At 46.4% G+C, this 13,619-nt stretch overlaps 1 protein-coding gene across 6 annotated transcripts in view; it reads left to right on the top strand.

The window, feature by feature from the left end:
• The window catches only part of rapgef1b (Rap guanine nucleotide exchange factor (GEF) 1b), a 68,016-nt gene that overhangs the window by 33,242 nt on the left and 21,155 nt on the right, over window positions 1–13,619 (top strand). For 2 of the 6 annotated variants that reach the window (XM_083793739.1, XM_083793737.1), the window contains exons 5-11: window positions 140–228; window positions 635–805; window positions 1,655–1,705; window positions 2,765–2,879; window positions 3,410–3,596; window positions 4,242–4,781; window positions 7,356–7,558. In XM_083793739.1, the coding sequence (XP_083649865.1) occupies window positions 140–228; window positions 635–805; window positions 1,655–1,705; window positions 2,765–2,879; window positions 3,410–3,596; window positions 4,242–4,781; window positions 7,356–7,558 (1,356 nt within the window). Of the gene's footprint in view, window positions 1–139; window positions 229–634; window positions 806–1,654; window positions 1,706–2,764; window positions 2,880–3,409; window positions 3,597–4,241; window positions 4,782–7,355; window positions 7,559–11,144; window positions 11,316–13,619 lie in introns of all 6 variants that reach the window. The other 4 variants (XM_083793735.1, XM_083793734.1, XM_083793736.1 and 1 more) reach the window with 4 other exon arrangements.

Below are 13,619 nucleotides of genomic sequence, written 5' to 3'. Positions count from 1 at the left end.
TGCAAATAACATTCAGCTATGGAGAAGAAGGGGTTATGAATGGCTTTTGTCTGTTTGTTGTTATTGTATGACTGTATAGCCAACTGCTCTTTTTACTGGAGGGAACGGAGCCATCACTGTTGTCTGTTTCTATGAGCAGGAACTGGTGAAACTGACCATAGAGAAACAGGAGCAGCCGTCACCCACCACCCCAAACAAACCAGCACCCCCTGCCACCACCACTGAAAGGTGAGGGCAACTACACATTAGGCTATGTTCAGACTGGCAGCAGACAATTCTGCCCTATCCATATTTTTGGAATCACTGTATCAACATTGTTTTTCATCAAGACCGAACATCTTTGCTAATCGTATTTGAACACACACTCCGTAGGTCGTTTTGACACCACCTCAGACACTGAGCCTAAATTCTATTTTGCCATGCGATGGTCTCGCCGACTGAAAATATGACGGATTGATTTAACACTTGCCAGGAAATAGCAGATCTACAAGCTCACGACCCGACGCGTTATGACCTTATTTTGTCTTAGTTTTAGTCACATCTTTAGATGTTTAGAACATCTTTCGTCACAGTATTGTCGACGAATATACAGATGACTCTGCAGACGTCCAACGCCTTTCAATTTTGTCTGCAGTAGTAGCACACCTGAGCCGCCACCCCTGGCGGACCAAGAGCCGGAGGCGTCCAATAAGGTGGCCCTTCCGCCTGCTGCCACGCCCGCCGGAGAGGCTGCCTCCGACGCAACTGATGAGGACGTCGCCCCGCCCAAGCCGCCACTTCCTGAAGCTAAAATGGCGGAGCTCAGGTGAGGAACACGGACGCACTACATGTCGCTCGTGCACATTCCACACTCGGTGATGTTGCACACATCGGAGATTCTGAGATGAGCCTTCTTCTCTTCATCACCTCACCACCTCCTCCACTGCAGTCTGCTTCCTTATTGTCTCCTTTCATTTAACTTGTTAGATGGAAGGGACTGAGATAAGAAGAATGTCAGGCTTCTGATATTATTCACGACACACTTTCATTCATTCGTTAATTCGTACATTCATTCATTGTCTCGGTTTTTATGGTGTTGGTTCCAGAGCTGGTTTTGCAAACCTCTGAACGGATCACAGACAAACATAATTTATGAACACTTAATTTTTTTCCGCGTATGTTTTATACTTTTTGAAATAACTTGTAGTCAAAGTCAAAAGGGCTCTGAAACCTTGCCCAAATTTGGAGTCATGTGTGGTAAATGACCGACATGGTAAGACGACTGCTGTCACTGGCTGGCCTCATGAAGGCTGAGATCCACATTGGAGCCATGTCATTCCCATGTGGACGTTTGTATTTATTTTTTTAACAGAAAGTTGGGAGCTTCTGAGATGTGCCTGAAAATATGTTTATCTTCTTGTTGTTTATTATTATTATAATACCGTTTGTGTTTCAGGATGTAGATATGTCTGCAAGAGGGGTTATTTTTTCTTCTTCTTTCTTTTCATACACAAGTTCATGTCCTCTAGACTCTAGTCAAAAATCCTCAACTCCTGACACTCACTCTTAGGCGTTTGGTTTAGTGGCCTGTCTCTTCCTTTCTTACTCGTTCTGCTCTGTCTCCCTCTCCGTTTTGTTTGATCTGTGGTTTCTCTTTGGATTTCGGGGGGAACAGAGCACAGTTGAGTGCTGATGCTGGCCAAAGGAGATTCACACAGAAGGAGAAGTATGTCAGCTCGTAGGTTCATAACATAACTCGGCATTATAACATCCCCCACCCCAGTCCTCCCATAATAAACCTGCTGGATTGGATGAAAGGGCTTTGACTTGCATGTTTGATTTGTCCAAGCGTTTGCTCCATCCCGTTGTTTACCAAAGCGTTTCTCATCCAATCAAAAGAACAGTCCAGTGCATGAGAATGTGTGACTGACCTTACACTGAATTCACACCAACAGCTCTATCGGCTGCTTCCATGCTGTGAGAAAGCGTCGAGATTCAATTCAAAGTATATATGACGAGGAGCGCCCGTTGCTTTCCCCCAGCGTGGCAGGAGGTGGAGCTAGCAGAAAAGTGGAAAAGTTGAGATAAGTTCAACTTTTGCAGCTGCGGCTGTGTGGTGAGGCAGAGTTGTGAGCTGATCTACAAGCTCACAGCGCGTCACAGCGCGATGCGTTGTGAGCTTGTAGATCAGCATCCAACCAAGCATACAATGTACCTGTCTTTTAGGTCTACTTGATCTCTTGTCTACTAGTCTGAGTAGTCTCGGTCAGTGAAAAAAGGTAAATTTTTCGTCAACAAAATCAACACTGCCTGCCGAGCAGCAGCTGTGCTGGCTTGATCCACCTGTCCTCCCCCATCCAGGACATAACGGAGCAGTAGAAATCACTTCCGCTGCTGGTGTGAATTCAGCCTCATCCAGTGTTTCAACTGGGCCCTGCGACCATGCTCTCCGAGTCCCATTTTAACTCTGTGTTAATCCACTGGAAGTCTGACAAGCAGGCAGAGCTTTATATATATATTAAAGCTGAGACGCTAACAAGAGACATCCTCACTGACATCTCACTGTCGCCTATACCTCCAGGAAGGAGGAACATATCCTGGATATGTTGTGTTCATGTATTCATAAGACATGCATTTGTGTGTGTGTGTGTGTGTGTGTGTGCATACATGTTGGACAAAGTGTTTTTTTCCTGTGTGCTTTTTCCTTCCTGTTCGCATTCTTTTTTGAAAACTCGACTTCTGCCATTCCCGTTATTGAAGCTGTTTCTGTTTATTTGTCACCCAGTCCTCCACCAGCACTGCCCCCTAAGAAGCGCCAGTCGGCTCCATCGCCCACCCGGGTCGCTGTGGTCGCCCCGATGAGCCGGGGGTCTAGCTTGCCCTGCAGCGTTCACAGACAGGTGAGGGTCCACCACCACCTAATATATTGGACATGTCATGCTGTCACTGCATGCTATCGCAGAGGGGAAAAACTAAATCAGTCAGTCAACGCAGGGGTGGATTAAAGCTTTTATGTTTATATGCCGTGGCTCTGCAGGAGGCTGGCCTTCTATAAGTGTGTCTCGGTCTGCATGCGTGCGTGCGTGCGTGTCCAGAGCTAATCTAACAAACCGCCAAACGATGGCTTAACCCATTCTGACCGGGCACCCATTTTGGTGTTGGCATCATGTTATGCTTTAGCTATTGAAAAATAGCAGATCTACAAGCTCATAGCGCGCCACCGAGTGGCGCGATACGAGCTTGTAGGTCTGCTATTTTTGAAAAATCGAAGAGCGACTGAGATTTTTAGAATCTGATCTCAGGTCAGAATGGGTTCGTCAGACCAGTGTGTGTCCGGCGGAAACCTCGTATGAATCTGATCTCAGGTCAGAATGGGTTGAAAAAAAAGAATGATTCCCATTTTGTGCGTGCGTGCGGTTTGTGCTTGCAGCCACAGGACTACGAGCAGGACTTCCTCCAGAGGCGTTTCTCCGGAGGCAGCCAGTCGTACGGGGGCGACTCCCCCCGCCTGTCCCCCTGCAGCAGCATGGGGAAGCTCAGCAAGTCGGACGAACAACTGTCGTCGCTGGAGCAGGACAGCGGTCAGTGCTCTCGCAACACCAGCTGTGAGACCCTCGGTATGAAACACAACATAATACACGTGCACCCATTGCCGGTGAACAATCGTCACAAATGTGATACTGTATTTATATATATAGTTTTTTTTCTTTTATTGACCATCTGTACTGTGACAACAGTGCTGCCGCTTAAAAGCAAAACGTATTACAGCTTCTTATTCATGAATACTTCAACCTGTACTCATGGATTAAAGTTCTCAGTCTCCACAAGTGATTTCAGTCATTTGGATTCCATAGAAGTCAGCATGTCTTCTATTGTAAAAGTGGGTCCTGCAACAAAAATAGGCCATGTACAAGCTTGCAACACGTCGCAACGCGACGTGTTGCAAGCTTGTAGATGGCCTATTTTCGGTTATTCGTTATTCCAGTCTTCCAGAAAACCCTAATGATCTCAGATATTTCGTTGACGCCTCAATCTGCAATTTCTGCAGCTAGTTAGCTGTATGACTACCAAAACATCATCATTTTACATATTGCGTTAAGAGCGTGGGACACACGGCGCTAGTGTGCGGTGGCTCCTTTCACGCTCGTTTCACAAATGACATATTAGGACTTTGCCCTAGCAAGCATTTTTTTAGTCGCGAGATTTTATTTTGCTTTAATAATCCACGTGTACTCTCTCTCTCCTTCTCCCCCCACGCGCAGACAACACGGAGAACTACGACCCGGACTATGACTTCCTCCACCAGGACCTGTCGGTCGGGGACCACTTACCGCCGGCCCCCGTCGGCGGGTGTCTGAGCCCGCTGCCGGAGTCCCACAGCGAGTCCTCGTCCCCGGTCCCAGGGCAGCACCCGCTGCAGCCCCGCTTCAGCCCCGCTCCCCAGCATCCCCCGGAGTACTGGAGCCCCCAGCCCAACCAAATGAACCCGCTGTTACACCACCCGTCCCACCGCGTCCACGCGCCCCCGCCGGCCCTGCCGCAGAAGAAGCGCCGCAGCACCCAGATGTCGCCGTTCTCCGAGGGCGGCGGCTCGCGGATCCTGTACGAGCGCTACCCCTCGCAGTACGACAACCTGTCGGAGGAGGAGCTGCTGCACCCCACGCCGCCTTTCCCCCTTTTCACCTCGCTCTCGCCCATGCCCCAGGCAAACGGCGGCGTGTTTGTGGCCCAGTATATGGCCAGTGACAATGGGGAGTTCCCCGGTAGCCCCCCGCCACTACCAGAGAAAAAGAGCAAACACAGTAAGTTGGTTATTGAGGAACAAGGAAAAGGCCAAAAAAAAAAAACTAAAACACATTGCTTATTGCAAGTGATGAGATTGGATTTGGTTGCTGTGGTAATGACACCATGCATCAGGCTCCAGGTGTCCAAAAGTGTCCGGTCTGAGACGCATCTTTAACTTTGGAAATTAGATTTGAATTGCATTTTAAACAACCTATGAATGTTGTTCAAATCGGATTAGCAAAAATCTATTTCCTTCCATCTTTTTTTTCTCCATCATGTATAGGCCAACGATCAGATTTTGGCTGCCAGTCTCAACATGGCCTTAACCCATTCTGACCTGAGATCAGATTCATACGAGGTTTCCACTGGACACACGCTGGTCTGACGAACCCATTCTGACCTGAGATCAGATTAAAAAAATGTCAGTCGTTCTTCGATTTTTTTCAAAAATAGCAGACCTACAAGCTCGTATCGCGCCACTCGGTGGCGCGATATGAGCTTGTAGATCTGCTATTTTTCAATAGCTAAAGCACGACATGATGCCAACACCAAAATGGGTGCCCGGTCAGAATGGGTTAAAAGAATACTGAGACAGGAAGGGCAGAGGGAAGACTAGACTAATTAAGGGAAGAAACGTTAGGGAGTGACAGCAGGGTGACGGCAACACTTGCAACAGCCAATTCATTCCGATGTAGGAAATGTCAAAAGGAATGGTAATCTTTTGAACAGGGACAGGAAGTGGACTCCAGGATATACACCACAATGTAGCTCCAGCTACAGGGCTACGGAGGGCAACATTTTGGTCATTTCCTGACACACCCCATTATGTCATTTCCTGACACGCCTATTATATCATTTCCTCTTCACTACTGTAACCAGGAGAAGAAAACACCACTGTATAGCTGTTGAGCGGAATCCTTGTATGTCCTGTCCATGATCTCGACCGCGGTCGAAAAATGACGATGATGTCCAAAAACCGTTTACTTTTCTGGAAATGTCTTCCAAAGGATCCAATGCACTTATTTTATGTATTTATTTTTTTGGATTGGATTACCGTAATATAGTCCCGCGGGGCTGACGGTCCACCCGGATGATGGTTGCTCAGATGGTTAGACTGAGCACTCAGAGAGGGGGGAGCAGTTGGTGGTTAACTGCCTGTTGCTCAGATGGTTAGACTGAGCACTCGGAGAGGGGGGAGCAGTTGGTGCAGGTTAACTGCCTGTTGCTCAGATGGTTAGACTGAGCACTCGGAGAGGGGGGAGCAGTTGGTGGTTAACTGCCTGTTGCTCAGATGGTTAGACTGAGCACTCAGAGAGGGGGGAGCAGTTGGTGGAGGTTAACTGCCTGTTGCTCAGATGGTTAGACTGAGCACTCAGAGAGAGGGGGGAGCAGTTGGTGGTTAACTGCCTGTTGCTCAGATGGTTAGACTGAGCACTCAGAGAGAGGGGGGAGCAGTTGGTGGTTAACTGCCTGTTGCTCAGATGGTTAGACTGAGCACTCAGAGAGGGGGGAGCAGTTGGTGCAGGTTAACTGCCTGTTGCTCAGATGGTTAGACTGAGCACTCAGAGAGGGGGGAGCAGTTGGTGGTTAACTGCCTGTTGCTCAGATGGTTAGACTGAGCACTCAGAGAGGGGGGAGCAGTTGGTGGTTAACTGCCTGTTGCTCAGATGGTTAGACTGAGCACTCAGAGGGGGGAGCAGTTGGTGGTTAACTGCCTTGCTCTTGCTCAGGGACACTTCGACCAGCCAGTGTTGATTTTGACAGCAAATTTAGATTTTAGTTTTAGTCATAGTCTCGTGAATAGTTTTCATTTAGTTTTAGTGACATTTTAGTCACTAAATATCACAAGACTTTCGTAAACTAAATCTACGGTTGATTTAGTTGACTAAACTGTATTTTGGCGGGCCTTGATGTAAGGCCCGCCCGTAATGACTGATTTTACACTTTACACTGAAAATAGCCGATCTACAAGCTCACAACAAGCTTGGGGCTTGTAGATCTGCTATTTTCAGCATGCAATCAAGTGTGAAATGACAACAAAAATCAACACTGCTGGCCCAGGCCGTAGCGTAACGGTCTGGGCACCGGACTGGTGATCCAGTCGCGGTGTGCCGCGGGTTCGACTCCCGGACCCGACACGGCCTTTACCGCATGTCATCCCCCCATCTCTCTCCCGTTTCCTGTCAGCCTACTTTCTATCCCTTAAAAAATCAATAAAGGCGTAAGCCGCAAAAAATATCTTTAAAAAAAAAAAAATCAACACTGCTAATCGGTAACCAGGCCTTCTGGTTAGCAGACAGCCTCCCTACACACTACGCCCGTCCTAAATCATTTAGTTAGTTCTTCTTAATAACTTTTCATTAAGTCCCTCCCGTTAAATATTTAGACGACCCACAGACCTGGGTTGGTGTCCCCATTCTGTCACTATAGGTGAAAGTTTTCAAAAAGGTTTCTACAATGGTAAAAAATAGCACAGAGCTTGTCGTTCGTGACTCTCATACAAAGAAGGTCATTCATTTATGAAAATAATGAGAACGTGAAATGGCCACAGCCGTGAATAACAACGATGACCTCTAATCTCTCCTGTCAAGTCCTCAAGTACATGGCGTTTGTGGAGGACTACTCGGAACCACAGCCCTCCGTGTTCTACCAGACGCCACAGAGCGAGAGCATTTACGAGCAGCGGAACAAGCGCTTTCAAGAGGTCTACGGCTTCAACGACTCCTTCAGCAGTACTGACTCGGTCCATGAGCCGGTGTTGCCTCCAGCTCTGCCCCCCAAACAGAGGCAATTGGTAAGAAACAGCTACACATGCATACATAACATTGTCTCTGTCTCTACGCATCCAGATGTCCAAACCAAGACTTTTATGAAGTACGTTGATGTGATTAAGTAAGACTAGCCAACTCGATGTATAATATCAAATCAATTCTGACGTGCAGAGCTGGCGTTGATAAACTGTAATCATTGCCCAGAACGGCTGGGCAACGTTGAAGCCACCACCCGTAAGTGGTCAAAACTGGAAGTGCAGGCGGGCCGGGACCCAAGAACAGCGCGAGGGGGTACTATCATAGTAGCCCGGCATGGCCAGAGTAATACTGTATCTACGCAGTGATATTAGTCTAGTATAACTTCGGTGTAGAAGATTTCCAAAAGGGGCGGGGTTACAATACAGACTCCAACGTCACAGCAAAAAAAGACTCACGACTCATGAATAATGGGCTGCTCTTATTGGTCACCCACAACTCTGGAGTGAGTGAAATGTAATTCAAACTTGAGGAGTGCCAGACCAATTTTCCCAGGGAATGTTCTATTCCTGTGGCAGATTTGTCTGGTTTCCAGGCTACTATCATTATCCCATTCTGAACGGGAACCCATTTTGGTGTTAGCATCATGTCGTGCTTTAGATATTTAAAAATAGCAGATCTACAAGCTCATATCGCGCCACCGAGTGGCGCGATACGAGCTTGTAGGTCTGCTATTTTTGAAAAATCGAAGAACGACTGACATAGAAACATAGCTTTATCAGAAAACTGTCAGGATGTAGAAGACGTTTATAGAATCTGATCTCAGGTCAGAATGGGTTAAGCGCCAACCAATCATATCAACGCTTGAAGGGGGTACTACCCGGAGGAACTTCCTCAGTCTTCCGGGGTCCTTCAAAACGCCACTGAGCGACTTCCATTGAAGTGAATAGCAGGGGGGCGGGGCTGTCGCTACTCATCCACTCTCTAGCTCATTCTGGACGGGAACCCCTTTTGGTGTTTTAACTAAGCATTATAAAGAAATAAAGAGAGGTCGGTGCACCATTTGGTCACCATTTGGTCACCATTTGGCTCAATTAACGTGGTGAAAGAGGAGCCGATTGCGTTCATGAGCTAAACTGCATTCCAGCGGTAATCCTCATCAATTCTCCCTTGAGCCTCCACCTATCTTGTTATCTCTCTCACCTCCTTGAGCCCCTATTCTCCAAGAGTCTCTCTCTATCTCTCACCCTTTTCTGTGGCACAGCAGCAGACACCTGTGTGTGTGTGTGTGTGTGTGTGTGTGTGTGTGTGTGTGTGTGTGTGTGTGTGTGTGTGTGTGTGTGTGTGTGTGTGTGTGTGTGTGTGTGTGGGGGGGTGGGGTGGGGGGTGCTTGCTTGGCTGTCACTGAGAGATAAGGCTAGCCGTTATCAGCCCTGCATCTGATCCAGTACGTGTATCTTCATCAGAGAGTCTGTGGCTAGGTTAATTGAGACAGCCGTCTGACAGGCGCTCAATGGATGGAAAGAGATCCGTTGATGAGGCCCATCCGGCTATAGGGGAGGTGATGAGGTCAGATGGTGGTCAGATTCATTCAATCACGGGGCCAATAACGGTGAGCATGAGACCATTATGGAGCCGTGCTATAGGCTGACTAAATGTACAGTAAACTTGCTTTTTATGACCCGGGCGATTTAGGGTTTTAGCAGACGCTAAATTGTTGTTGTTTCTGGGCCAAAGAAAACATTGTCTGTTTGCACTTTGATACCTGAACAGATTATTTTTTTGTTACTAAAGATCTATATTTGACATTGACATGCCATCCTGACAAATACATCAAGAATAGGTACTTTGGTGCATTGCCACTGCCAACTGGTAGACGGTGTCCCACACACACACAAGTGTACACAAGTAACTCGAGGGCTATTTCAGTCTAGTGATCTGTGATTGCCTGATGAAATCAATGCAACATTCCATTGCTCTCTGACCTAACATGCTAACGCTGGCGCTCAGAGAAAAAGCATAGCGGTATAGCATCAGAGACGATGGGAAAAGTGTTGATTCACCCGAGCCTGTGTCAGCAGAGGTCATGGAGGGACTATTGCACTGCAGCTCTTCCGCTGCAGATGAAAAGTGATCACACAGAGAGACACAGACGTTACTGCACACTGCCCCCAGGCAGTCGCTTTCTTGACCACATCCTTGTAATCAGGTCTACCAGATGTTTATATGAATACGAAAACTAAAAATAATAGGCCTACAAAGTTGTTAATATTCTTTCCTTCATAAAAACCATAGCACATTTTTTAGATGAGGCTTAAAGGCATTGACAGCAAATTTAGATTTTAGTTTTAGTCACAGTCTCTAGTTTTAATTTAGTTTTAATCACATTTTAGTCACCGGGAAATGGGAATGTTTTAGTGTTATGTCTAGTTTTAGTCGACTAAAGAATGTAAGATGTTAGTCGACTAAATCTACAGTTGATTTAGTCGAATAAAATTTTGGCGGGTCTTGGTGTGTGTGAGACTGTGTGTGTGTGTGTGTGTGTGTGTTTGTTGCGGTTCCTGCTGTGAAGCCTAATCTGGCCTCATGTTTTGTGCTTGATGTCTAGTGGCCCAGTGGAATAAGCCGGTTTGCCTCCCGTGTGAACCCATGTTCCAGGCTTGCATGCTTTGGGGACTTTACACAGCTTTGCAGAAAAATAAAGACGTTTGGTCCGCAGTGGTGGATAAATGAAAGCCTGATTTTATATTTTGTCTCGTGCCAGTGTACCGTGCCTAAAACGTCAGATCTACACGCTCACAATGTGTCGTGGTTCAAAGTGTTGCGAGCTTATAGATCTGCTACATTTGGCAAGTATAAATCAGACTTAAGTTAACGGTAAAAATGGAACGGATAATTCTGTCCGCGTTTAGAGCCAGTTGTAGATGGCCTCATTCCTCTGAAGCAGTGTTTAACTTTGAATAGTTTTTATTTAGTTTTAGTCACATTTTAGTCACCTGGAATGTTTCATCGACTAAATAAGACTTTAGTCGAGTAAATCTACAGTTGGTTTAGTCTATTTTTAAAATGTGTTTTGGCGGGCCTTGGTGCTGATTTTACATTGGGTGGCGTGGCGTGTCACGAGGCGTGACGTCATTAGGCGTGACCATATGGAGATCTAAGGGTCTTCATGATGTCACGTGATGTCACAACTCACAAGGCATGATGGATTGGCAACCATATACGGTGGTGTGACTGACGCGAGACGCAGGGTTTCATCGTAAACGCGACCCTCGGTTGCAATTAATTCACATTCAGTCACTCTTTTCTGCTCCTTTGTTACCAATAGACTGATTCCTCTCTCTCTCTCTCTCCTCTCTTACTCTCTCTCTCGCACGCTACTGTGGTCATCTCCAGATTTTCAATACTCTTCTGCTCAACTTTGATTAAATATAATATGCTATAATTAATCTCTCTGCTTATTTATTATAATCAACTGTCATGTTTTCTCTTTCTTTCCTCCCCTGTTTTCCTTTTTTAACACGTTGGTTTTCACTCTCCACTCTCTTTTACACCCATTTATTCACATCCCCTTTTTCTCTTCTTGTCCTTCGTTCTCTTCTTTGTCTCTCCCACTCTTCCTCCTCCCCTCAGGCCTCCCACTCCTCCTCCCCCTCCTCCTCCTCCTCCTCCTCTCTCTCCTGCCACCTCCAGCCGTCCGTGGCGACGGCCATGGAGGAGGTGGCGGGCTCTGGGCTCAGCGGGCTCAGCATGTCCGTCTCTAATTCCTTCCTGATTGGCCAGGCCTCCTTGACCACGCCCACGGTGAGTCCCTCCCCCTTCTGCCCCCCCCCCCCCCCAGCCATAGTGCTGCTGGGAGGTCCTGGGTCGGGCCAGGGGGTGGGGCGGTCTGACACTGTGTGTGTGTGTGTGTGTGTGTGTGTGTGTGTGTGTGGATTAAAGCTAAATAAAATCTCACGAATGTTGCTTGGCCCAAGTCCTAATATGTAACTTATGAGACGCCGTGAAAGGAGCCACCACACACTAACGCCTTTTCATGTCAAGGACCCCCAAAATGATACTCAATAGCCTGCCCCATTTGAAAATATATGTGCCAAGGACGCCCATAAGACTTTTACGGCTCTGGCAGTGATTTTCAAACATTTTCATTTCAAGGACCACAGGTTTGACCTGAATTAGGCTACAGTCCCCCATGTAATGGCATTTCTATCTTTGGGACCCCCAATGTATATTGTAAAATCAAAGTTAATTTAACTCTGAGAGTGTACAAATGTAACCAAAATGGACCCGTTTCCATTTTTTACACTCTCTGAGTTACAGACCCATAAGGGTCCATTTGGTTCCTAACTATAATTTATCTGGGGACCTCCTGGGAACTCCCTCAAGGAGCCCTAGGGGTCCCTGGACCCCACTTTGAGAACCAGTGTCCTACACACTTAACATCTGTCAAAGTGTGATGTTTTGGTAGCCATACAGCTAACCAGTTGAAGACATTGCACGCTGAGGCGTTAACGATCGCGGTGTGTGTGTGTGTGTGTGTGTGTGTGTGTGTTTGTGTGCGTGTGCGTGTGCGCGTGTGCGTGTGCGTGTGCTGCCTGTGTGTGGTTTGTCCGGCCACCCTTCCGTTCTCTTAAGGCTGATTAATGCTTAGTTGCGCAATGACAATAGCAGATCTGCAAGATCACACGCGTTTCTCGACGCACAACTAAGGATAAATCACGCTTTATGGATTTCGATTGACGCCGTCGTAGGCATTGTTTGGTTGCCGTGTGCTTCTTATTTTTGTCCATCCATTAATTTGGTGTGTGCATTTGTTTGACTCTGTGATTGTGTTGCTGTTGTTGTTCCTCCATTTTGTTTGATATTTGGCACAAACGTTAGTTGTGTTGTAATTAGTGTGTGTGCTTATGTCATTATTATTATTATTATTATTGTCTCATAATGTGTGCACTTCTTGCATGGTCGTTGTGTGGTGCAGTCAGTGTCTGACTGGGAAAGATGTGTGATCACGTTTCGCATCGAAAGGGTTTCTCAAGACATTTTCTAAGGACGATTCTTTATCCCACACACCCTTTCGGCGTCATGGGTCTGAGATGCAGTCATTTGAGTTGAGTGTCTGGAAAAAAACATGTACAAGAGTGAAGTATCCAAATATTGCAACCCCACAGTGTAATTTAGGAATAATCGTATGCAGGTCTAGCTCAGTGGTTTTCAAACAGTTTGTGCCCAAAGGACACGTCAAAATCTCAAGGCACTATACAATTCATATCCATGCATATTCATATCGTTCTGTAAATGTTTATTCGCTAATGCCAGATAGAAGTATACATATATATTTTTAGGCTGTAGAATGTTCCTCTGTATCAACAAATCCATCCGAACATTTTTTTAATCGATTTTTGGAAAATTGCGGAAATATCAGATCTAGAAGCTCCCGTGAAAAAAAAATGAAAAAAGACGAATATCAAAAATGGATTGGCCGTTCCACCCCTAGCGTGACCCTTGACCCTCAGTGGAGAACGTTCTGCACGTGGGTGGTTTATTTGGGGCGTCGGGGGGGGGCTGGGCCACATGCTGTCAGCAGTGGTGGAAAGTAACCGAGTACAAGTACTTTACTTGAGTTTGTCACATTTTCAGTACGTTTACTTTTACATTTCAGAGGCAAATGTCGTACTTTTACTCCATTACAGTTATTTGAGTTACTAGTTACTAGATTTCGATTATTTATTACAAAACATACATTAAGTACTTGGACATTTGTAAAATAGCCGATCTACGAGCTCACAATGCGTTGCATCGCGACGCATTGTGAGCTTGCAGATTGGCTATATTTTCTGAACATTCTTATACATTTGACATTCGGAGCAATGAGTACTTTTACTTTTGTTACCTAAAGTACATTTTTATGTCAATACTTTTGTACTTTTCACTCGAGTACATTTTGAATTCTGAACGTTAGCTTGTAGTACTTCTACATTGCAGTATTTATACTTTTACTTGAGTAAGAACTTTGAGTTATTTCCCCCCACTGGGTGTCAGTCCCCAGGGTGGGGTGGGTGGGGGTATGGGTGGGGTGCAGCAGTGTAGTCATCTCACTGTGGATCCAGT

This window comes from Protomyctophum parallelum (assembly GCF_964188405.1).
Source record: "Protomyctophum parallelum genome assembly, chromosome: 21".
Classification (NCBI taxonomy): Eukaryota; Metazoa; Chordata; class Actinopteri; order Myctophiformes; family Myctophidae; genus Protomyctophum; species Protomyctophum parallelum.
This window is presented reverse-complemented; position numbering and strand designations above follow the sequence as displayed.